We start from the raw sequence: 26,829 nt of genomic DNA, 5'->3' as shown, positions 1-26,829 counted from the left end.
ATTAGCGGTAGATATATTATGGACAGTTTCAGAAATTATAATGCAAAAATTGCTGTGTGTTATAGCTTTAAACTGTGTCATCTGAACATTCTGGTGGGAGGTATTATCTTCCCATCATACAAACAAAGTGCCTCTGCGTCATGCTACAAGGGCTCCCTTCCTTATCCTTTCATCATCCAGAGGATGGTTAGGATTAAACACTGATGTTAGGATTAAACGCTGACGTTAGGATTAAACGCTGATGTTAGGATTAAACGCTGATGTTAGCACTATGAACATCTTGGAATTGTGATGCCCTAAGCTGACCCGTGTGGCTATTGGCTGGTCCTGGTTTTACCGACTGGGTCTTGCCCCCGGCGGTGGGGACGTATGTGATCTTGTAGTTCTGGACACGACCAGGGGCGTGGTCCCACTTGACGGTCAGAGTGATGGTGGTGGCGTTGAACACCTGCAGGTTCTGGGGAGGCCCTGTGGGGGCTGGGCATGAACAAAACATCATAAACAACAACATAAACTCCAACGTAAACACACATCCAATCAACACAGATCACCTAACTTCTGGATGGTGACACTTTGATAAAAATACATGTATTTGATTCAAATGAATTCTCTCTATGAGTGCTGTATGTATTTTTGTTTGATTACAACAAATAAACTTACCAGGGGTTAAAATAACCTTGGACACTGCAGAGGGAAACAGAAATATAAAGAGTCATTGTTAGTAAATCTGATCTGCATGGGCATTTCCTAATCTGTATTTATTGTGATGCATTAGATTAGATAATTAACTTGTCTTACATGTTCTCTGGCTGCCCAGCAGGTCCTCACTCTCAGACTCGTCAGGGTAGATGGCGGTGACGGACACGTCATACATAGTGTCTGGTTGCAGGGTTTCCAACACGTTACTGGTCTCATCACTGTTCAGGATGGACTGGGAGACACAACACAAAATGGCTTATATACTGGGAGAGACAACACAACAGGGCTGATATACTGGGAGAGACAACACAACAGGGCTTATATACTGGGAGACACAACACAAAATGGCTTATATACTGGGAGACACAACAGGGCTTATATACTGGGAGAGACAACACAACAGGGCTGATATACTGGGAGAGACAACACAACAGGGCTTATATACTGGGAGACACAACACAAAATGGCTTATATACTGGGAGACACAACAGGGCTTATATACTGGAAGAGACAACACAACAGGGCTTATATACTGGGAGAAACGACACAAAATGGCTTATATACTGGGAGACACAACAGGGCTTATATACTGGGAGACACGACACAAAAGGGCTTATATACTGGGAGACACAACACAACAGGACTTATATACTGGGAGACATGACACAACAGGGCTTATATACTGGGAGACACGACACAAAAGGGCTTATATACTGGGAGACACAACAGGGCTTATATACTGGGAGAGACAACACAACAGGGCTTATATACTGGGAGACACGACACAAAAGGGTTTATATACTGGGAGACACAACAGGGCTTATATACTGGGAGACACAACAGGGCTTATATACTGGGAGACACAACACAACAGGGCTTATAGACTGGGAGACACAACACAACAGGGCTTATATACTGGGAGACAACACAACAGGGCTTATATACTGGGAGACACGACACAAAAGGGATTATATACTGGGAGACACAACAGGGCTTATAGACTGGGAGACACGACACAAAAGGGCTTATAGACCGGGGAGACACAACAGGGCTTATAGACTGGGAGACACAACAGGGCTTATATACTGGGAGACACAACACAACAGGGCTTATAGACTGGGAGACACAACACAACAGGTCTTATAGACTGGGAGACACAACACAACAGGGCTTATATACTGGGAGACACAACACAACAGGGCTTATAGACTGGGAGACACGACACAAAAGGGCTTATAGACTGGGAGACACAACACAACAGGGCTTATAGACTGGGAGACACAACACAACAGGTCTTATAGACTGGGAGACACAACACAACAGGGCTTATATACTGGGAGACACAACACAACAGGGCTTATAGACTGGGAGACACGACACAAAAGGGCTTATATACTGGGAGACACAACACAACAGGGCTTATAGACTGGGAGACACAACACAACAGAGCTTATGGACTGGGAGACACAACACAACAGAGCTTATGGACTGGGAGACACAACAGGGCTTATAGACTGGGAGACACAACAGGGCTTATGGACTGGGAGACACAACACAACAGGGCATATAGGATATATGTCGGCAATGCTTCCTAATCACAACTTTATTGAGAATACCAAGAATATTAAAATTCTGTACATTATACCAATATTCTGTACATAGTCAATCAAAATCTAATGTCATGATTTTGTTTAAGTGCAAACCACCTGGATGGTTGTCTTACATATTGAAAGTTGGTTTCTCCTTTCTTGGTCCAGCCGATACGATAGAGAGCCACGTCATGGGCCCCATGGTCCCAGTCGGCTCTGAAGCTGGTCTGGGTCACCTCAGAGAAACGCAGGTTCTTAGGAGCAGGAACAACATCTACACAGAAGAAAGGAAACATTATATGGGAGAGATTGCCATGCCATTACTATACCCTATAACTAGGGCATGACTATACCCTATAACCAGGGCATCACTACACCCTATAACTATGGCATCTCTGTCCTCCTGAGTAGCGCAGCGGTCTAAGGCACTGCAGTGCTTGAGGCGTCACTACAGACCCGGGTTCGATCCCAGGCTGTGTCACAGCTGGCCCTGACCAGGAGACCCATGAAGCGGCGTACAATTGGCCCAGCGTTGTCCGCGTTTGGGGAGGGTTTGGCCAGCCAGGATTTCCTTGTGGTGGGCCGAGCGCCTGCAAGCAGATTTCAGCCGCCAGCTGGGCGGTGTTTCCTCCGACACACCCGGAAGCCAGTGCGGCAGGCTTCCGGGTTAAGCGAGCAGTGTGTCAAGAAGCAGTGCGGCTTAACAGGGTCATGTTTTGGAGGACGCATGGCTCTTTACCTTCGCCTCTCCCGAGTCCATAGGGGAGTTGCAGCAATGGGACAAGACTGTAACTACCAATCAGATATTATGAAATTGGGGAGAAAAAGGGGTAATTAAAAAAATAATAAAAATTTAAATACTATGACATCCCTATAACGAGAACATTACTATACCCTATAACTATGACATTACTATACCCTATAACTATTTATTTATTTTATTTTTATTTCACCTTTATTTAACCATGTAGGCCAGTTGAGAACAAGTTCTCATTTACAACTGAGACCTGGCCAAGATAAAGCATAGCAATGAGACAAAAACAACAACACAGAGTTAAACATAATCAAACATACAAACATACTACAGTCAATAACACAAAAGAAAAGAAAATAGAAAGATCTATGTACAGTGTGTGCAAATGTAGAAGAGTAGGGAAGTAGGCAATAAATAGGCCATAGAGGCGAAAATAATTACAATTTAACATTAATACTGGAGAGATATATGTGCAGATGATGATGTGCAAGTAGAGATATACTGGGGAGCAAAAGAGCAAGAGGGTAAGTAATAATATGGGGATGAGGTTGTCGGGTGTGCTATTTACAGATTGGCTGTGTACAGGTACAGTGATCGGTAAGCTGCTCTGACAGCTGATGCTTAAAGTTAGAGAGGGAGATATAAGACTCCAGATTTTTGCAATTCGTTCCAGTCATTGGCAGCAGAGAACTGGAAGGAAAGGCAGCCAAAGGAAGTGTTGGCTTTGGGGATGACCAGTGCAATATACCTGCTGGAGCGCGTGCTACGGGTGGGTGTTGCTATGGTGACCAGTGAGCTGAGATAAGGCGTGGCTTTACCTAGCAAAGACTTATAGATGACCTGGAGCCAGCGGATTTGGCGATGGATATGTAGTGAGGGCCAGCCAACGAGAGCATAGAGGTCGCAGTGGTGGGTAGTATATGTGGCTTTGGTGATAAAACGGATGGCACTGTGATAGACTACATCCAGTTTGATGAGTAGAGTGTTGGGGGCTATTTTGTAAATTTACATTTACGTCAAGGATCGGCAGGATAGTCCGTTTTTTACGACAGTATGTTTGGCGGCATGAGTGAAGGATGCTTTGTTGTGAAATAGGAAGCCGATTCTAGATTTCATTTTGGATTGGAGATGTTTAATATGAGTCTGGAAGGAGAGTTTACAGTCTAGCCAGACACCTAGGTATTTGTAGTTGTCCACATATTCTAGGTCTGAACCGTCCAGAGTACAGATGCTAGTCGGGCAAGAGGGTGCGGGCAGCAATCTGTTGAAGAGCATGCACTTAGTTTTACTAGCATTTAAAAGCAGTTGGAGGCCACGGAAGGAGTGTTGTATGGCGTTGAAGCTCGTTTGGAGGTTTGTTAGCACAGTGTCCAAAGAAGGGCCAGATGTATACAGAATGGTGTCGTCTACGTACATGTGGATCAGAGAATCACCAGCAGTAAGAGCGACATCATTGATAAATACAGAGAAAAGAGTCTACCCGAGAATTAAGCCCTGTGGCACCCCCATAGAGACTGCCAGAGGTCCGGACAACAGGCCCTCCGATTTGACACACTGAACTCTATCAGAGAAGTAGTTGGTGAACCAGGCGAGGCAGTCATTTGAGAAGCCAAGGCTATTGAGTCTGCCGATAAGAATGCGGTGATTGACAGAGTCGAAAGCCTTGGCCAGGTCATTGAAGATGGCTGCACAGTACTGTCTTCATCGATGGCGGTTATGATAACGTTTAGGACCTTGAGCTTGGCTGAGGTGCACCCATGACCAGCTCAGAAACCAGATTGCATAATGGAGAAGGTACGGTGGGATTTGAAATGGTCGGTGATCTGTTTATTAACTTGAATTTCGAATATTTTAGAAAGGCAGGGCAGGATGGATATAGGTCTTTAACAGTTTGGGTCTAAGGTGTCTCCCCCTTTGAAGAAGGGGCTGACCGTGGCAGCTTTCCAATCTTTGGGGATCTCATACGATACGAAAGAGAGGTGACATTACTATGACATTATAAGACATCACTATACCCTATAACTATGACATTACTATACCCTTTAACAAAGACATCACTATACCCAATAACTATGACATTACTATACCCTATAACAAAGACATCACTATACCCTATAACTATGACATTACTATACCCTATAACTAGGACATTACCATACCATATAACAAAGACATCACTATACCCTGCAATTATGCCATTACTATACCCTTTAACAAAGACATCACTTTACCCTATAACCATGACATTGCCATACCCTATAACTAGGACATCACTATACCCTATAACTAGGCTATTACTATACCCTATAACTATGACATCACTATACCCTATAACTAGGACATCACTATACCCTATAACTAGGACATTACTATACCCTATAACTATGACATCACTATACCCTGTAACTATGACATCACTATACCCTATAACTAGGACATTACTATACCCTATAACTATTGCATCACTATACCCTATAACTATGACATCACTATACCATATAACTAGGACATCACTATACCCTGTAATTATGACATTACTATACCCTTTAACAAAGACATCACTATACCCTATAACCATGACATTACCATACCCTATAACTAGGACATCACTATACCCTGTAATTATGACATTACTATACCCTTTAACAAAGACATCACTATACCCTATAACCATGACATTACCATACCCTATAACTAGGACATCACTACACCCTATAACTAGGCCATCACTATACCCTATAACTATGACATTAATATACCCTTTAACTATGACATTACTATACCCTATAACTAGAACATCACTATACCCTATAACAAAGACATCACTTTACCCTATAACTATGACATCACTATACCAAATAACTATGACATCACTATACCCTATAACTAGGATATTACTATACCCTATAACTATGACATCACTATACCCTATAACTAGGACATTACTATACCCTACAACTGTGGCATCACTATACCCTATAATTAGGACATTACTATACCCTATAACTATGACATTACTATACCCTATAACTATGACATCACTATACCCTATAACTAGGACATTACTATACCCTATAACTATTGCATCACTATACCCTATAACTAGGACATTACTATACCCTATAACAAAGACATCACTATACCCTATAACTAGGACATCACTATACCCTATAACTATGACATTACTATACACTATAACTATGACATTACTATACCCTATAACTATGACATCACTATACCTTATAACTAGGACATCACTATACCCTATAACTATGACATTACTATACCCTATAACTATGACATCACTATACCCTATAACTAGGACATCACTATACCCTATAACTAGGACATCACTCTACCCTATAACTAGGACGTCACTATACCCTATAACTATGACATCACTATACCCTATAACTATGACATCACTATACCCTATAACTATGACATCAGTATAGCCTTTAACTATGACATTACTATACCCAAAAACAAGGATATTACTATACCCTATAACTACAACATCCCTATACCCTATAACTATGACATTACCATACCATATAACAAAGACATCACTATACCCTATAACTATGGCATCACTATTGCCTGTAATTATGACATTACTATACCCTATAACTAGGACATCACTATACCCTATAACTATGGCATCACTATTGCCTGTAATTATGACATTACTATACCCTATAACTAGGACATCACTATACCCTATAACTATGGCATCACTATACCCTATAACTAGGACATTATTATACCCTATAACAAAGACATCACTACACCCTATAACTAGGGCCCAAAAGGTTTTTGGGCCTATAGTACTGAGTAGGACTTCCATGGAGTGTAACCCCAGTGTGTTAACCCTCACATAGGCTGTGTGACTGTACCTGTGATGGCTGTGTTGACCATGGGGTTTCCAGCTCCATCATTGTAGATGGGGGTGACAGCCAGGATATACTCAGTCTGAGAGATCAGGTTGTCCAGGGCCTTGGAGGTCACACCTCTCCCCACTTCAAGCTGTAGACCAAAACAACATCTTTGTTTACATCAAGCCCTACAGTCTGTCACATTATTCCAGTGTAAACCATGTTAAATAATTTACTTGTATCAACAACTGAATGACTATTGCATTATTTTGTAAATGGAAGGTTAGGGTTTGTCATGAGTAATTTTGTTTTCCTCATCATGGTCATGTTGAATGCCTTCCAAAGTCATTTTCCATTCTCATTGATGAGTTCCAAAGAATCTGTGAGAGAAACTGTGGGCGTCTTTGTATACATCTGACGAGACAGCATGTTATCTCCACTTCATGTGTAAATCCTTAGCACACGCAGAGGTGAAGAGAGATAAACAATCAAGTAAAAAAAAAAAATATATATATATATATATATATATATATATATATATATATATGACAGTCAAGCACAAACATACTGCACTGGAAAAGTACCCCAAAAATATTTCTAAATGCACAATAAACTTCTCTGTTTCTTTTCAGTACTCAGGAATCGCACGATCACGGCATTTGGTACAGGAGGTCATTCCTAATGTTCCTTAGTCTGAAATCTCTGTCAGTGGTGTGATCCTTCCACCAGACTCTGGGTCCAATGGTGTGATCCTTCCACCAGACTCCCGGTCCAATGGTGTGATCCTTCCACCAGGCTCTTGATCCAATGGTGTGATCATTCCACCAGGCTCCCGGTCCAATGGTGTGATCCTTCAACCAGGCTACCGGTCCAGTGGTGTGATCCTTCCACCAGGCTCCCGGTCAAATAGCACAGCCCCAGAGGTCCACTGCATACCCTTCTCACCAGCTGCCCTTCCCATTACGCTGTCTAATGTCATATCTCAAATGATGCATAAAAAATATCAATATCAATCTGCTAGCTGACATAAACAGAGAACGTGCTCAGCACAGGAGCTGGTGTCTGCTGTGACCAGTAGGAGAGGAAGCTAGGCATATGTCTCTGCCCCCAGAGGGAGTATGTAGAGTACAGAGTATTGCTTTCACTGCCGTCTGTATCCTACAGATGTATTGTGATTGTTGTATCTCACCTCTTTGGCCTCTCCCTCGTCAGGCGTGTAGGTGATGATGTATTTGAGGACGGCACCTGGAGCAGCATCCCAGTTCATCTTCAGGGTGCTGTGGGTAACGTCTCTGACCCTCAGCTCCCCCGCAGGGGGCATGGGCACTACGGAGGGGACAGAGATACAGAACATGAGGCTCACCAAATTACATTATTACTTTAATCCCTTTCATTCCATAAACTAGGGAGTGAGGAGACCTGATTTACTCTATACGAGTTAGGACCTGTCGTGCCTTACCCTCCCTTAGGGCACTGAGCACAAAACATTAATAACAACATTTGAATGTAGAAGAGTACTGTTCTGTATGTACATGTGACTCCTTGCTCGGTCAGGGGGTCGCTGGCTGACTGTCCATGCAGGGCTAAGATGGACAGAGTGTAGGCCGTGTTGGGGATCAGCTGCACCAACTGGACATCAGTCGTGTCCCCTCCAACTCTCATCTGCAGGGGAGTACCATGACGGAACAAACATTAGTTTACAAGGCTCACTGTCGTTCAGACAGGCAGTTTGGATGAACATGTTTCCACAGATTACATGTCTTAGGCAGTGTCCAGTGTCATATAACTTATCTAAGTGTTGCCAATACTACAGACAATCTAATCCTCTTGATTTGACACCTCAGGAACTAATATCATGCCAGAGTGAGATAAAAAATTTAATAAATAATTCTGTGTTTTGTTGTCTCTGCATCCATAAAAGGAAAGCTATTCTTCACTGCTCCTTGACATCTGCATGCTGTCAGGAGACATTGGCAGGGGACCGGTATATCCGGTCATTGGCAGCATCCGTGTATGTGTGTCAGTGCAACAGTTGGTCTGGCGTCTCTCTTTCTCTTGCTCTCTCTCTCGCAGTTGCCGTCTCACCTCTTTCTCCACGGAGGGCTCTGTGGCGTTGATGGCTCTGTAGAGTAGCATGTAGTTCGTGGCACCCACTGCTTCCTCCCACTTCACCCTCATGGTGGTGGGACGCTCCTCATAGATGATCATCTTCCTCACTGCGCTGAGGGGCACTGGACATGGCAAGAGGGAGAGGGAAACACTTAGATTCTAAACACACACACAATCCCGTCCAAAACGAAATGTTTGCAGTGAAATGTAGCCATGCAGATTTCATGTGCCTATTCAAGTGGTGAGAACTAAACAATGAGGTATTTTATAGGCGATTTAATTGAGAAATAACTCATAAAGAAAATTACTTTTTAAAATCACGCTATTCTATAGGACAAATAAAAGCATAGTGAAGAACAACATTTAAAAAAAATCTAATTCTTGATGCACAATATTGATTGATTACAATAATAGCAGCCTTATATGGTATCATAAACAAGACATTGTTGTTCTTTCTTTAACGTTAAAAACAGGGACCGCACAAGCACCGCAGGAACATCCATACAGTCACTGTGGTGTGCTGAATGTAATGGAAGAATACTTGTTTTACAGTCTCAAAGACATCCATTGTTGATCCTATAGAGATTACGTGTGGGACATATGGGTATGTTAAAGGACAGTAATGGACAGGTACAGTATAGTGGATCAAAGAAGAACACAGAAAAACAGATTAGGACTCACAGGTGGTTTCAGCGCCCTTCAGTGGGTCGCTGCTCTCCTCTCCAATGACAGAGTAGACGTTGACCAGATACTCAGTCAGTGGGTTCAGGTTAGGTAGGACGGCTGTGGTCACAGAGCCATCAACAAACATCTACAACCAGACAACAAGAGTCAACATGAACCAGGCGAATACAGTATGAGGTTGTAGAATGACTTGGGATGTCTATTTTAAGTAACCCCATTGACAAGCATGGAAAGGTTGGTTTCTGTTGGAGGACAATTAAGCCAAACAATACAACAAAGTACAGCTATCAGTGTTTCCTGTGTTGATGCTACTGGTTTTCATTGAACCACAAATATGACCCGTTTCTGGAAGCTAGGCGTATGTTGCACATCACTACTTTACAGGAGAGGCATTTGAAAGTTTTTTTCTTTTCAGAAATTCTTGCTGGAACATATGAACTTTCATGTGCCTTAATAACAAATGTGAATGCCTTTTGTAAATACGAATGCAATTGTTAATAACGAGCCTTGTTGGTTTAGCCACGGAAAATACAGGAACCTTCCCACTAGCCATGATTGGCCGAGATAATGGATGGGCTGGACATGCCGAGAGATGAGTTCGCATTGGTCTGCCATGTAGCATGCTTCTGTTTACAACATGAGCAGCTAAGTACTGTATGTGTGGATAATCCTGTCTACTGCAGCTTTTTTTGAAAGATATCATGAAGAACTGAAAAATGTTTTCAACTGTTCTCAACATTGCTGCCCTTAAGTTAATAGCGCTATTGCCAAAGCTCAGTGGGAAAACATTGTGATGGAGTACTTTCGAGAGGATAATCGTGCAATGCTGACTCTCTCTGACTGAAAATGAATAAGATAATGAGGAAATCACTGATTTAGGTCAGAACATTTTCATTGAACCAGACATTGTAGAGTCTTCTGATGACAATGGTGGGGAAGAAACGGTATCGTTGTCATGGAAGAAGTTGACCCGAGTTTTGAAATCAGTGGAACGCCCAGTGGAAACAGAGGGATGATTGCCAAATGCGGAGAGAGTCTGTTGTATAAAACACCTGTCTCCGGATAACCTCTTCAAACTAAGGGCAACCATGGCATCCATGACGAAGGGAGAAGCGTTCATCCATGTATACAGGTAAGAGTCTAGCGACATTTTCAGATATTATATGTTTCCAATTTTGTCAGAAAGTCATTTTCATTGCAAGATAAAGCATACTGTTAACTAGCTAGCTAACTTTAGCTAGCTGGCTCGCTAGCTAACGTTACGTGTATGATCTGTGTAGGAGCTCCAGAAAAAGGCCCGAGTTCCGGAGTTGGAATTCTGAGTTGGATGACCATTCGAATCGATCTTTCCCAGTCTGAGTTTTTTTGTTGAGTTCGAAGTTGTTTTGAACGCGGCATTAGAGTTGGGATTATGGTTCATTGTTTAGCTAGCTACATGTATAAACAAAAGACTCCACTATCCAAGTAACCATTTCACTGTACCGTTTACACCTTCTGTATCCTGTGCATGTGACAAATACATTTAGATTTTATTTTATATAGTGTTTGTTTACCAGAGACGGTAATGTGAAAAACAATATGACCTACACCAAAGTAAGATTAGGATATAGGTCAAGGACTAGATCAAGTTTATTTTTACTACTACTTTTTGCTTCTACTTTCACCACTTTTAGTCTTGAAATCTTTGGATGTTTACTACACTGTGAATCCTTAGAGAGATGGGTGTGGCTAAGTTCATTCACTTTCAAAGCAGAATTACTTTCTCATTGTTCCTCAACTGTAGTGTATGATATACCATATACTTTTATCCAATGTAAAAAAACACAATTTCAAATTTTGCTACATAGGACCGAATCCAGGTTGTGGGTCAGAAATTGGTTGTAGGAACTCTGAACAACCTCTACACTTTCCAACCCACTCTGTTTCTATTTAGAAGAGTAAAAAACAAACAAAACCTCGATCACACACTAGACCACTGCATCACAAAACCATGACAGCTGGAATAAAATAAATACTTAGAAAAATGAAATTGGACTCCAAGAAGCTGGAAGTTAGCTACCCCATTCTAGTATACTGGAGCCAAGACCCTGCATCTGTCAGATAAAGGGATATAAAATAAACAAAACAAACCTTTTTTGCTACTAGTACTCTAAATTGAAAACCTTGTATTTTGTGGTCTTACCCTCTGTCAAACCCATTTTACCAAACACCCTCATACTGAGCAGCCAACACAAGCTTGAGGAAGTGAGGTGGGGAGAGTTTCTGGGGTTTCCCTCTAATCTCTGGTAGATCAGAGGCTAGAACTAAACCCAGGACAATGAAAAAGTCTTCCCATGAAACTGCCCATTATGTCCTCAAAGCTACATGTAGGGTAGGTGTGGGGTCAGGGTGAATACTCACAGTATGTCATCTCTTCTATCTTTATTTAGTCAAGTAAGTCATTGAGAACAAAACCTTTACAACTTGCTTCCATCCTCAGACCCGTGGTGGGAGTGACAGGGGGATTTGTGATAGAGGGGGAGTGACAGAGGGGTTTGGGTGTTGATAGAGGGGGAGTGACAGAGGTGTTTGTGATAGAGGGGGACTGAGAGAGGGGTTTGGGGGTTGATAGAGGGGGAGTGACAGAGGGGTTTGCGGGGCTGATAGGGGAAGAGTAACAGAGGGGTTGGTCTTTGATAGGGTTGTGTTAGGGTGGAGGTTAAAGGTATGTACCTGCTGAGGGCGTCCAGACAAGGTCATGTACTCCACACGGTACTTCTCCACTGGACCTTCAGGGCCTGTCCAGCTGGCACGGAACGAATAGTGGGTCACCTCTGAGGTCACAAGGTCCGTGGGTGCCTCGGGGCCACCTCCTATCAGGGAAAAGGGGAGAGAGGGGGTCAAATCAACCCAAAGCATAGGATCTCATTGTTTATTATATGTCACTTTATTCCAAGTTAGAGTTGAAGTCGGAAGTTTACATACACCTTAGCCAAATACATTTAAACTCAGTTTTTCACAATTCCTGACATGTAAAAATTCCCTGTCTTAGCTAAGTTAGTATCACCACTTTATTTTAAGAATATGAAATGTCAGAATAATAGTAGAGAGAATGATTTATTTCAGCTTTTATTTCTTTCATCACATTCCCAGTGGGTCAGAAGTTTACATACACTCAATTAGTATTTGGTAGCATTGCATTAAATTGATTAACTTGGGTCAAACGTTTTGTGTAGCCTTCCACAAGCTTCCCACAATAAGTTGGGTGAATTTTGTCCCATTCCTCCTGACAGAGCTGGTGTAACTGAGTCAGGTTTGTAGGCCTCCTTGCTTGTACACACTTTTTCAGTTCTTCCAACAAATGTTCTATGGGATTGAGGTCAGGGCTTTGTGATGGCCACTCCAATATCTTGACTTTGTTGTCCTTAAGCCATTTTGCCACAACTTTGGAAGTATGCTTGGGGTCATTGTCCATTTCGAAGACCCATTTGCGACCAAGCTTTAACTTCCTGACGGATGTCTTGAGATGTTGCTTCAATATATCCACATAATTGTCCTTCCTCATGATGCCATCTATTTTGTGAAGTGCACCAGTCCCTCTTGCAGCAAAGCACCCCCACAACACCCCCACAACCCTTGTGCTTCACGGTTGGGATGGTATTCTTCAGCTTGCAAGTATCCCCCTTTTTCAACCAAACATAACGATGGTCATTATGGCCAAACAGTTCTATTTTTGTTTCATCAGACCAGAGGACATTTCTCAAAAAAGTACCATCTTTGTCCCCATGTGCAGTTGCAAACCGTAGTCTGGCAATTTTATGGCAGTTTTGAGCAGTGGCTTCTTCCTTGCTGAGCAGCCTTTCAGGTTATGTCGATATAGGACTCGTTTTACTGTGAATATAGATACTTTTGTACCTGTTTTCTCCAGCATCTTCACAAGGTCCTTTCCTGTTGTTCTGGGATTGATTTGCACTTTTTGCATCAAAGTACATTCATCTCTAGGAGACAGAACGCGTCTCCTTCCTGTGCGGTGTTTATACTTGCGTATTGTTGTTTGTACAGATGAACGTGGTACCTTCAGGCGTTTGGATATTGCTCCCAAGGATGAACCAAACTTGTGGAGGTCTACAACATTTTTTTTGAGGTCTTGACTGATTTTATTTTATTTTCCCATGATGTCATGCAAAGAGGCACTGAGTTTGAAGGTAGACCTTGAAATACATCCACAGGTACACCTCCAATTGACTCAAATTATGTCAATTAGCCTATCAGAGGTTTCTAAAGCCATGACATCATTTTCTGGAATTTTCCAAACTGTTTAAAGGCACAGTCAACTTAGTGTATGTAAACTTCTGACCCACTGGAATTGTGATACAGTGAATTATAAGTGAAATAATCTGTATGTAAACAATTGTTGGAAAAATTACTTGTGTTATGCACAAAGTAGATGTCCTAACCGACATGACAAAACTATAGTTTGTTAACAAGAAATTTGTGGAGTGGTTGAAAAACGAGTTTTAATGACTCCAACCTAAGTGTATGTAAACTTCAGACTTCAACTGTATATGTACCTGTACATATCTAACTCAACTACTTTGTACTCCTGCACATCGACTCGGTACTGGTACCCCAAGTATGTAGCCAAGTTATCATAACTCATTGTGTATTTATTAAGCTTTTATTATTACGTGTTTTACTTTTCTGTCATTTCTCTATTTTCTCTCTTTCAGCATTGTTGGGAAGGACCCGGATGTAAGCATTTCACTGTTAGTCTACACCTGTTGTTTACCAAGCATTTGACTTGTCAATCACAGATTTGGACACAGCTCCCTAGCAGAAAATCCAGTTGACAGACAGACAAAGACTCTTTACTCCAGACGGCTGCACGCCACGTCTAAGCCTTTTCAAAAAAAGAAAAAAGAAAAGGAACTTCTCCCATACAGTATCCAGTTCCAGATCATTCATTTGATTAAGGAGCAGACTATTTCTAATTTCAGAGAGGATAAAATAGAGCATCAGGGGAAAGAGGACTAGATTCTATATTATTTCCAGTGGTAGGCTGGCATTCAGCTCTTTTTGTTGTCTCCCCTGGTGCTCCAGACTTGCAACTCTATTGAGGGTCTCTCTTAGTCATGACCTAAACCCTGTTTACATAACTACAGCCTCACACAGATCGAGATCGTCGCCCGTACTCACAAAGAGTCTCAAAGATCTAGGATCAGGTCTCCCCTCTTATTCATTATCAAATCAAAGGCAAAACTGATCCTAGATCAACATTCCCGCTCTGGAACATTTTGTGAATATAAGCCTTAGCACTAAGCACTAGTATTAAGACTAAGGGGTTTAACCTGCATAGCCAATAAGACTGTCACCTTATTAACAGTCACGACAAGGAGTTTAATGGAAGGCTGAAGGTACCTGGTCCCTTGACGCTGTTACAGAGGTTCTCAGTCAGGTCGTCCACTATGTCCAGCAGAAAGGAGAAGTCGGCCACGTTGTACATGTGGATCTCCTCCGGGTCAGAGGCGATGGACCTCAGCTCATTCTCATCAGCGTTCTTCACACCTAGGAGAAGTCAACAAGGGACAACAGTCAGGTCAGCTGTCCCGTCTTAGAGCAAGGTGAGGCAAAAGTGTGTAAAGAATTATTCTGGGGCAACTCGAGCATTCACACGCTACTTCAAGACGACAAAGATAACTGTCATTATTCAAGTTGAGATGGATACAAGGAGTGTCAGATGTCCTATCAAGTCAAAATAGAACAAAGGGAAAACTTCCCAGTGAAGATGGCAGAGACTCACCGATGGCATACAACTCAATGCCCTGGTCACGCAGGTTCTGGGAGTTGGCAATGATGTCATCCTGAGACTTGCCATCAGTGACCAGCACTCCGATCTTACGAGCGTTGGGTCTCATCCCAACATTCTCCTTGAAATTGTTCTGGAGGATATAGTTCAGAGCCAAACCTGCAACGAAGACAGAATTTTTTTTTTTATCACACTGATTATACGGTTTAATCATTTCTCTGAGGCCTATCCAATGAGGCAGCTAAACAGAATGCAGATTATTATAAAATACATTGTGAGCCTATTAGGAACAACAAAGTTTTATTTGCATAATGGAGCATACAATTGAGTTCAGTTCCCTTCACCCTCTGGCTATCACACAAACAGCTCAGCTGCCAAGAACCAAAGCAGTGGCACAGTTTTCATTGTGAAGTTTACGAACTGGAACCTTTTTCATTAGCCAATACAAGCATGAACATGATAGAGTTAACAGTATAAAACAGTAATGTCTGCATTGAGTTTATAGATGTAGATTAAGTACCAGTGAGGGTGTTGCCTCCTTTGTAGGGCAGGTTGGCTACAGCCTCCAACAGGGAAGCCCTGGTCCTGTGGGCGTTCAGGTGCCACTCAGTCTTAGGGTCACCACTGTACTGGGCCAGACCTGCGAGAAATACACAGAGAGCCTCTGTCAGATCAGATGCCATGTAAATCTACCCAACATTATAATACCTACAGAATTACTGGAGAGTGGAGCTACAATAGTTTTATCTACAGCAGGGAGCAGGAATGCTCATGTCCTGTGAGACCTTAGGCACACTGAGGTTCAACCCACCGATCTGAACCCTGTCAGGGCTGATGTCAAAGACTCCCACCATGCGAGAGATGAAGGAGCGAATGGTCTTGAAGTTCAGACGGCCGATACTCCAGGAGCCATCGATCAGCAGGACTATATCAGCCCGGGCTTTGGTCTTACACACCACATCTGAGAGGTCAGAGGTTACAGGTCAGAGACACAGAACAGAACAGTGATGGGCTCTAGTTATTATGATGCAGTTTCCGTTATATTACAGGTGAAGTTATGAGGGCAGACATGTCATGGAGATGGCTTAGAGGTGTTTAATAATGCATGGGTGTGAAGAGAGGTGAAGGATTAGGAAAGAAAAGAGGTCATTGACATGACATTGTTGACATCAATTCACAGTACATCACACACACTTCCCAAACAGAAAAAAAACACATCTTCCTCTTTACAAGCAAGCAGTAAAAACACTTTCTATTCAATTTTTAGGGATACAAGCTATTTTCATCATACACATTTCATTTCCAGCTGCCGATATAATTATTGTCTTCTTTTCTTCCAACAAGTTGAGACTGTTCTGTCTCTTTCTCTCTGTGTGTCCGAGGAGTGTTCTTCACTGGCCACTGCTCAGCCTCTCCCGGGGAACAACAAAAAGAAGCTCTCCTGACATGATACACAAGGGTCTCCTTGGTGAGAGTTACTGTGCGTTCCTCACTGGCACAGCTCTCACTGTTTTCCAGACACCTGTGGGATGAGAAGAAGGCCTCGTCTCCAGTCCGTTAAGGCTGCAGATGCGCAGCAGCAGCCGCACACAGACCTTGAGCAGTCTGCCACTGTCTGCAATTGAAAACAGGTTACATGATTTTTGATTTACAGACTAGTCTTTCCTTCCCCATGCGGCCCACAGATAAACAGATGTCCAACGGAGTGGGAGGGTCCTAGAGTGGCTGAACCGTGTGTCGTTCGGATTACAGGCTGTTTTAGTTAGCTACACAGTCGTAATAAAGACAATTATCTAAGGCTATCGGGCGAGACTACAGGGGGAAGATTTATCGGCCACGGCAGATGTTTGTCCTTTGACTGCAATATGCATTTCACCAAATAAAAAAATTCACATCCAGTCTCTGTTTATGGCACTGTAAATTCAATGTTTGGTTTACTCGTGCGTTACAGCACAAATGTATCTGTGACTCAAAGAACGGTTATATATTATTTACAGGAAAAAACACTTTGAATGTGGAAAAGGAGACAAAAATGTCCATTACTGTCTGGTGTAAAATATCTTCAGAGTTGAGGGAGGCTGATGAACGGATTACTTCAGACCCAATCCATCTCTCCTCACTCCCTTCTTACTCTCACTCCTCCAGGACTGGGGATGGGGGACTGAATTGAGGAGTACTGGGTAAGGAGAAAGGTGGAAATGGGGTGTAGAAGGGGTGTTCTGCCCCCTTTATTAAATTATATTATTGTGGGTGGGTGGCTGCCTGGCTGACTGGCTGACTGGGTCTTGTCACTGTATCTGCTCCCTATTAGAGGAGGCCCACCAGTCAGCTGAGGGTCAGACTGGCCTCTCTGGAGCCTTCCATCAAACACATAACATTTTCCTCCTTCTCTCTCTTTCCTCTCCTCTCCTCTCACTCACTGCCCTGCACCACGCCACGCGCTCACACCCGGTAGGTTGTAAAACACTTGTAATTGCAAACAGCTTATCCTTTTTTCAATTCTACTGCTCTTAGCTGCCGCAGGATCCAGAAAAAGAAAAGGAACCCAGTGATGAAAAAAGCAAGCAGCCAACAGATGGAACAGTAGTTAAATCTGTTATTTGGTGAGACAATTAGCTTTGAGGAAAGGCATTTAGGGCAACTCATCTGTTTTTATGGGGAGAGGGATTAAAAATGTATACCCACACTTTGGCTATGGACACAGGAGACACAACATATATATATATATACTGCTCAAAAAAATAAAGGGAACACTTAAACAACACAATGTAACTCCAAGTCAGTCACACTTCTGTGAAATCAAACTGTCCACTTAGGAAGCAACACTGATTGACAATAAATGACACATGTTGTTGTGCAAATGGAATAGACAACAGGTGGAAATTATAGGCAATTAGCAAGACACCCCCAATAAAGGAGTGGTTCTGCAGGTGGTAACCACAGACCACTTCTCAGTTCCTATGGTTCCTGGCTGATGTTTTGGTCACTTTTGAATGCTGGCGGTGCTTTCACTCTAGTGGTAGCATGAGATGGAGTCTACAACCCACACAAGTGGCTCAGGTAGTACAGCTCATCCAGGATGGCACATCAATGCAAGCTGTGGCAAGAAGGTTTGCTGTGTCTGTCAGCGTAGTGTCCAGAGCATGGAGGCGCTACCAGGAGACAGGCCAGTACATCAGGAGACGTGGAGGAGGCCGTAGGAGGGCAACAACCCAGCAGCAGGACCGCTACCTCCGCCTTTGTGCAAGGAGGAGCACTGCCAGAGCCCTGCAAAATGACCTCCAGCAGGCCACAAATGTGCATGTGTCTGCTCAAACGGTCAGAAACAGACTCCATGAGGGTGGTATGATGGCCCGATGTCCACAGGTGGGGGTTGTGCTTACAGCCCAACACCATGCAGGACGTTTGGCATTTGCCAGAGAACACCAAGATTGGCAAATTCGCCACTGGCGGCCCTGTGCTCTTCACAGATGAAAGCAGGTTCACACTGAGCACATGTGACAGACGTGACAGTCTGGAGATGCCGTGGAGAACGTTCTGCTGCCTGCAACATCCTCCAGCATTAACCGGTTTGGCAGTGGGTCAGTCATGGTGTGGGGTGGCATTTCTTTGGGGGGCCGCACAGCCCTCCATGTGCTCGCCAGAGGTAGCCTGACTGCCATTAGGTACCGAGATGAGATCCTCAGACCCCTTGTGAGACCATATACTGGTGCAGTTGGCCCTGGGTTCCTCCTAATGCAAGACAATGCTAGACCTCATGTGGCTGGAGTGTGTCAGCAGTTCCTGCAAGAGGAAGACATTGATGCTATGGACTGGCCCGCCCGTTCCCCAGACCTGAATCCAATTGAGCACATCTGGGACATCATGTCTCGCTCCATCCACCAACACCACGTTGCACCACAGACTGTCCAGGAGTTGGCGGATGCTTTAGTCCAGGTCTGGGAGGAGATCCCTCAGGAGACCATCCGCCACCTCATCAGGAGCATGCCCAGGCGGTGTAGGGAGGTCATACAGGCACGTGGAGGCCACACACACTACTGAGCCTCATTTTGACTTGTTTTATGGACATCACATCAAAGTTGGATCAGCCTGTAGTGTGGTTTTCCACTTTAATTTTGAGTGTGACTCCAAATCCAGACCTTCATGGGTTGATACATTGGATTTCCATTGATTATTTTTGTATTATTTTGTTGTCAGCACATTCAACTATGTAAAGGTAAAAGTATTTAATAAGATTATTTCATTCATTCAGATCTAGGATGTGTTATTTTAGTGTTCCCTTTATTTTTTTGAGCAGTGTATATATATATATATATATATATATATATAAGGTCTAAGTATCATGAGGGAGATTAATAAAACAATAAAGAAAATCCTATAGGTCATTAGGGTTGTTGGGTTCTTTGAGGAAAATGTGTTATTTAGCTTTTGCCTCTAAAATGGATCACAGCTTTTTTTATATACGATTCCTGCATACAAATATTTACCTTACGCATGACCCTTTAGTTTTTAACATGGCTGCCGTGCCCACGCCTGTTGATTGGCTGTGCGTAAGATCAATTCTTTCCAGGGTAGTCTCCTGTGTAGTGCTGTGTTGCTGTTGCTGGCTATGATTACTCATGTAGGAGGGGTTTGAGAGTAGGCATTACCTCCATCATATGGTGGTGGTTCAGGGGCATCAGAGAGAGTAGTCTTTTCCTCTCCATCCAACGGCTGGCTCTCTCCTCCCTCAAACATCCCAAACACACTCACTGTGTACTTGGTACCAGCCCTGTGAAACAAACTTAAATCAGTTACACTTCATTCATCTCAACAGGTTTGTCAGTTTGTCTGAGAGATATGACTGATAGACGGACACAACAAATTGCTGAACTAATGAAAATGCGGCATAGCTCAAACTACAGTACCTGTGCAAAGTAATACATTACATGTGACAGTCCATCTGATATACTTTACATTCCAGTCCAAGGATAAGCCTACCTAAGCTCCTCCAGAACCACAGTGTTGTCATAGGGTCCGACCAGCAGCTCTCCCAGGTCTATATCATTCCCAATGGGGTGGAAGGTGACCTTGTAGCCCTTGACCTCCCCTGGAGCGGGGTCCCAGGTCACTCTGAAACTGGTCCTAGCAGGCTCGGAGGTCTGCAAGTTTCTAGGGGCTTTGTACGGTGACACTGGAACAGAGAAAATTAAGATTTGATATAAGCAGATGAATATAAAGTGGAAGTAAAATGTGGCTAAACTATTACAATTGCTAGTAAAATACTAGTTCTTAGCTGCCTATTTGGAGACCCATTCTCTCCTGGGCTATCCTACTGCAAGCATCTGTTTCATGCAAGATTTAGTAGTTGATGATGATTGATGATAAGTACTTGATATGAGTCTGCATAACCCTCCAGTGACTAACTACTATACAAGTCTCTCCTAACCTAACGAAAGCAGCACAGAGCACAGTTCAGTTGTGGTTAAAGATAAACCAACGTACGTGTGGTTCCTACTCCTTGCCTTGCTTTTCCTTCTCCCTGCTTGTACACAGGCAGCACTGTGATGTCGTAGGTGGTCATGGGCGTTAAGCGTCTCAAGATGGTGTTGGTGGTCCCAGCGGGCACCTTGGTGGCCAGCTGTCGCCCTCCCGACGCCGGCTTGTACGTCACCCGGTAGTTGACAACATTCCCGGGTGCAGGCTGCCATGTCACCTTCATGCTCTTCTCCGTCTCCTCGGAAACGACCACAACTTTTCTGGCTGCAGACACTGGGAGCACAAATGAAAGAAAATGAATGCTTGATGGATTGATTTTGGTATCATGCTGCGAGTTTGAGCAGAAAGTAGAATTGGAATGCATGCCAAATTGCTGCCTACATTTCAAAATGGTACGAAGCCATGGCTTCTTCTGGGCAATCTAAATATTGACACGGTTGGATAACTCCAAGGTTTTCACGGCGGTATCTGTTCAGTTTCCATATACTTGTGAACACAAATCCATCCAAACATAGTTTTATTTCCCAGTCAGACCATACACTGACCAGACTCTGCTTTACTAGATTGTGTTGAGGTGGTGGGTTGTACCCACTGTGTATTGTATCTTTCCATACTATGACCCCAGTGTGTTTTTGGTGCAGGAAGGACAAGTGTGAATTGCCAAAACCCCTAAACGAGCTCAGGAAAATATTCAGACAGCTAGACTTCAGAGAGAGGAGTTTTATGGACGGAAAAAAGCAGCCTGTCCAAGTTTTCACTGCGTGGTTTGATCCAAATGGACCGGTCCTGTTAGCGGAGACAGAGAGAGGGAGAGAGAGAGGGAAAGAGAGAGGGAGAGAGAGAGAGACAGAGAGAGGGAGAGAGAGAGAGACAGAGAGACAGAGAGAGAGAGAGACAGAGAGAGGGCTGGTGGTTCTGGTGACCATAGATATAAACCATACGAGCCTCCAGAGGTGCCTCAAGGTTGTTGTCGGTGTAAATTGCACCTGTTCCGCTTTCCAGAATCAATAAACAAAACGATGGAGATGCACATTTTTCATTAGCACATTTTGTCTCGCTAACCAGCGGATGAATTCCCCAATCGGGGTGAGTTTCCGTCAATGTGCTTTTCTCATTTCAGTGGGTCGCTGTATTGCAAGGAGAGGGGAAGCACTGTCTACTCCTGTGTCTATCCGAATCCACAATCTCCCCTGATAACTGGGAGTAGGTGTGGCACATTGCGTCATGGCCATATACGTACATAACATACACGTGCACATACTTGCACAAGCATGCACCAACGCACGCAGTCACACACGTCACCCTGATTACAAAAGCATCTCGTTGGCTGTTCAGATGGATCAGGTGAATGCCAGCAGCATTGACGTTATCTCCAAGCTCAAAGAATGAGCCGGAAATGTCACCGTATCTCACTTTTTCCACATCATGCACCCAAGAATGGGGCTGAAGTTTCCTGCATAACTCTAAAGCCTGGGTCACTGCTTTCAACAGTCAGGGTGATAGGACTGAAGTTGTTTCATATTATTTTTGACCTTTTTTTACTCCTGGATTATAAAGACTATGAAAGCTTTCCGCTCATGGTGTATTTACGGAAATAAGGTCTGTTCCCAAGTCCAATCTCTTCAAGGGCTCAAACCATCTTGACACACTCTTTAATGTCATCAGACAAATGTGACCCACTCCTATTCATTCCAGGTGCTTTATATAGGCTCGTTCCAGTTATATAGATAGATTTTCTGAGGTCATGGGGTATTTTTATATACTACATCTATATATTTGTTCAGCTCTGAGGTAAACTGGGAACGAAAAACCCAGAAAACCATCTTCTCAGGCAGACAGAGAGGGTGAGTGAAAGAGAAAGAGAAAGAGAGCGAGAGAGCGAGAGAAGGAGAGAAACAGACACAGAGAGACAGAGAGAGCGGGTCCCACAGTAAGTCTGTGTGTGGTGGAAACATTAGGGAGGTGAAGTGACTTACCATCTGTGGTCTCAGCACCCACGAGCGGCTCCCCCTCTCCCCTGTCATAGGTTGCGTAGACAGAAACCTGGTAGCGCGTCTCAGGAGTGAGCCCGTCCAGCACTGTGGCTGTTACATCTCCGGGGACTGACTTCTCCCCTGTCTCCTCCGTGTACAACGATTTCCACTTCAACCAGTAGGAGCGCACATTACCAAGCGCTGCTGTCCAGGAGACAGCGAAGCTGGTTTCCGTGACATCTTTGGTAACCAGGTCTTTAGGGGAGCCAAGGACTGTGAGGGGAAAAAGGACAGAGCTGGGCAACATCTCACATACCAGTGTTAGTACAGAGAGTCTTTATCAAATGGACCAAAACAGTTTGTGTTAGGTCTGCTAGTTGATATGGCAGTTTGTCTCACTCTGGATGCAGATAGTGTGGGCGAGTGTATTCTAGTGAGCAGGAGGAATTCGCTAGTATAGTGATAAACCACCAACAATGTATCTGTCTCCGTTTAACCCCTCAAGGTCTTTTTGAAACAAGTGATTTACTTTGTTCATAATCAGAGGGTTCGGAAAAAGCTCTGCAAAACCAATCACCGGATTCCAGCGCTCAGCTCAGAGTGTCTCGCTCACAACACTTTCATTTTCCATCGAAACAGAAGAAACTTGATCCATTAAAGTGTGTTTGTTACAATTGCAGATGCAGAGAGAGAGAGAGAGAGGGAGAGAGAGAGCTGATCCAAATATGAGGGGTAATGAATTCACAAGGAAATTAATGGAGAATTCCAGATTTTGGAGGGCCTGTCAAGGATAATATTCTGTGACCCCTCTAGATGCCAAGTCCCCTCCATCCAGGGAGCATCGAGCTGCTGCCAAGCGCTGAGGAGAGAGACCACTGACTTTCCCGGCTGTGCTGCTGCACAAGAGGGACCAGATCACATGATAATGACTTCTGCAGACAATGACCCACTTTTCATCAGTACTCTGAGCACAGCACAGTCACAGGGGCCAAGCGCTGAAGCACATACATGCAGCACGTGGAATACAGACGGACACAGCTAGCTGCCTCCATTTTGAAGTATGCTTAGTTGGAATAAGAAAAGCATGCATTTGAAACCAACAATGTAAGCAAAACGTAGATTTGTAAATGGACAATCTCTCCCAGTCTCTGTGCAATGACGTAAACTATTGAAGAAGCATTGAGGAAGGAGCCATCAACAAAGGATGAGCTATTACACATTTGAATCATCACAATGGCAAATACAGTTGTCATCATAATCCCCTAAATCTCGAAAAGAAAAATAAGGAAACAGATCTGACAAACACAATGGGTCTAGATCACTGAGAGACAGAGTCTAATCTGTATACTTCACTAAGTGATGTATAGGAGTAGACTAGCCAGGGGCTTCCTGTAACCAAGGTATGTTTGTTGATGAAGCTAACCCTCAAATCGTCGGCCAAAAGCCGTGTTGGTTTGGGCACGAATTGGATATGTGGATATATATCAATATGTGTCAAGAGGATGAGTCAGGTGCTAGGAAAAGTACACCGTGTGTGCTGCCTGCTATGAGGCTGAGCCTCCATAAAAAAGCTCACCCTCTCAGCTCACATATGGACACAAATATCGCTCTTATCAATGTAACTTAACAGCATGCATTTACTGCATTCATACAGTACATTAGTTATTGTCTAACAAACGCCTACAGGCTGTGCTTATTCTTGAGCCCACAGTTAAAGAAGAAACACCACTGGAAATGGAGACTTCAATTTACAGATAAACAGTTTAGCCAAGTCTCATTTAAAGAACAGCTCTTTGCAGATGGTAAGTGCTATCCGGAATCCTTGTGACATCCCTACCCTAAACCCTACCCTTAGCCTAACTTTAACCATGACCCTTACCTAACCATAACCTTAACCCTTACCTTAACCATTTTAAATGTCAACTTCCAATGGGGTAGGGACGTCCCAAGGATGCTCGATAGCAAAGGCACTCTCCAGATGGCAAAGGGAATCCATCAAACTCACTGCACTTATATTTACACTTCCCTCATTTAACTGCCCTGGAGCCTGGTCCACCTAGGCTCTGTGTAGGGCTAGACCATGATGAAGACACATCGTTCACCTGCGTGCAAGGGGCTCTGCCCTGCTCTGCCCTGGAGCCTCAAAGGACCTTCAGTCTGGAGGAAAAACAGTGTCTCCTGGCTCCGCTAAGTCACTGAGCCTGGCAAAGCACTACCCAACCAGGAGCCCAGTTTCCAAAGGGATCGTCATGAAAGGAAATCAAAGCAAACCGTTGTGAATTCACCTGGTTTCACGCCACACTCTGTGGCCCATGAAATGCTTACTACTGAAAAGCTCAGCTCTTATGCCCACGAACAAACATTCACTCAACATGAACCTTGCAAACATTGCATATTATTGTCTACAGCCACTTGCACACGAGCTAGCTAGCTATACCTGTATGACAGCAGTTTGTGGTTTGTATAGTGTACACCAAACTGCACTTTTAGAGTTTTATCGAAAACATATGTTTGTCCCATGACCCAAAATAGAAGTAGAAGTATGGCTTGGTGTCAGTGGCGTGGGTTATCTCTGGTCTTTCTCTCTCCATGCTCTTTGGCCTCTCCCTGGACTGGGAGGAAGTGGACAGACAGCCAGTTCTCTGCTGGAGGAACCAGCCAGCACTCAACCGCTCACAGCTTTGAAGTAGCTGCTAAGTAACACCTAACACATGTTGGGAAAGACTTCCTGCTTTAATACATATAAGGCTCACATTTAAAATATGAATCCCAGACATTTAACTCAGGCCCCCTTTCTCTGATTCAGTTAATCAAGCCAATCTTTAGTGGTCAGGAATCAGGATGTGGTTGGCTGAACATACAAGATAGATTGGCCACTGGCTACCACAGGGCACACTATTGTCTCCAATAGCCAGTTAGGTTACCTCACACAGTGGGTACCTGGAAGCCAGTGGCACCGTAAACAATGAGATCAGTGTTGGCCTGTTGTTCTGACGTCAAGCTGTGCTGCTGTAAGCAGACCCATGCTTTGTCATGGAGCACAGAAAGGAGCCCAGACAAAGGTTCTACTCCGGTGGGACGCCAGGTCTGATGAGTCAGCAAAACTGACCATGTCATGGAAACTGAGCATCTGACTTCTGACCATGCCCGGGCTGGAGGTCCAGATATGGACAAAGGAGGTCAGCTTTACTGTCAAAGAGAAGGGAGCCCCAGGCAAATCAAAATATGCGCCAAATACAACAGGTAGGATACAGTGAAATGCTTATTTACGAGCCCATTCCCAACAGTGCAGAATTAAAAAATAAGACACAAATTTGTTAAATAAAAAAAGGAAATAGTAACACAATAACGAGGCTATGTATAAGGAGTACCAGTACTGAGTTAATATGCAGGGGTACGAGGTAATTGAGGTAATACTGTATGTACATGTGGTTAGGGGTAAAAGTGACCAGGCAATCAGGATATATGATAAACAGAGTAACAACAGCGTATGTGAAGTGTGAAAAAAAAAGGTGTGTGTGTGTGTATGTGTGTGTGTGTGTGTGACGTCAATATGCATGTGTGTGTGTTTTGTGTGTGTGAGGGTATGTAGTGTGTGTGTGTGTGTGTGTGTGTGTGTGTGTGTGTGTGTGTGTGTGTGTGTGTGTGTGTGTGTGTGTGTGTGTGTGTGTGTGTGTGTGTGTGTGTGTGTGTGTGTGTGTGTGTGTGTGTGTGTGTGTTTTGTGTGTTGGAGTGTCAGTGTAGTATGTGTGAGTGTGTGAGTAGAGTCTAGTGAGTGTGCATAGAGCCAGTGCCAGGGAGTCAATGTAATAAATAAATAAATAATAAAGGGGGTCAATGTAAAAAGTCTGGCTAGCCATTTGATTAACTGTTCAACAGTCTT

General features: G+C 43.6%; 1 protein-coding gene across 3 annotated transcripts in view; it reads right to left on the bottom strand.

Moving 5' to 3' along the window:
* LOC106573748 (collagen alpha-1(XII) chain) overlaps window positions 1–26,829 on the bottom strand; it is a 90,549-nt gene that overhangs the window by 42,214 nt on the left and 21,506 nt on the right. For 2 of the 3 annotated variants that reach the window (XM_014149180.3, XM_014149121.3), the window contains exons 14-31: window positions 22,950–23,219; window positions 20,980–21,246; window positions 20,476–20,668; window positions 20,145–20,266; window positions 16,307–16,456; window positions 16,016–16,135; window positions 15,490–15,654; window positions 15,108–15,254; window positions 12,423–12,562; window positions 9,708–9,837; window positions 9,003–9,148; window positions 8,450–8,579; window positions 8,107–8,243; window positions 6,939–7,068; window positions 2,423–2,562; window positions 799–931; window positions 661–684; window positions 338–477 (exon numbers count right to left, since the gene is read on the bottom strand). In XM_014149180.3, coding sequence (XP_014004655.1) covers window positions 338–477; window positions 661–684; window positions 799–931; window positions 2,423–2,562; window positions 6,939–7,068; window positions 8,107–8,243; window positions 8,450–8,579; window positions 9,003–9,148; window positions 9,708–9,837; window positions 12,423–12,562; window positions 15,108–15,254; window positions 15,490–15,654; window positions 16,016–16,135; window positions 16,307–16,456; window positions 20,145–20,266; window positions 20,476–20,668; window positions 20,980–21,246; window positions 22,950–23,219 — 2,684 coding nt within the window. The remainder of the gene's footprint in view (window positions 1–337; window positions 478–660; window positions 685–798; window positions 932–2,422; window positions 2,563–6,938; window positions 7,069–8,106; window positions 8,244–8,449; window positions 8,580–9,002; window positions 9,149–9,707; window positions 9,838–12,422; window positions 12,563–15,107; window positions 15,255–15,489; window positions 15,655–16,015; window positions 16,136–16,306; window positions 16,457–20,144; window positions 20,267–20,475; window positions 20,669–20,979; window positions 21,247–22,949; window positions 23,220–26,829) is intronic. The other variant, XM_014149257.3, reaches the window with a different exon arrangement.

The sequence above is a fragment of the Salmo salar genome, chromosome 01 (genome assembly GCF_965601325.2).
Source record: "Salmo salar chromosome 01, fSalSal1, whole genome shotgun sequence".
Classification (NCBI taxonomy): domain Eukaryota; kingdom Metazoa; phylum Chordata; class Actinopteri; order Salmoniformes; family Salmonidae; genus Salmo; species Salmo salar.
Note: the sequence above shows the minus strand (reverse complement) of the source record. Positions and strands in the feature narration are given on the sequence as shown.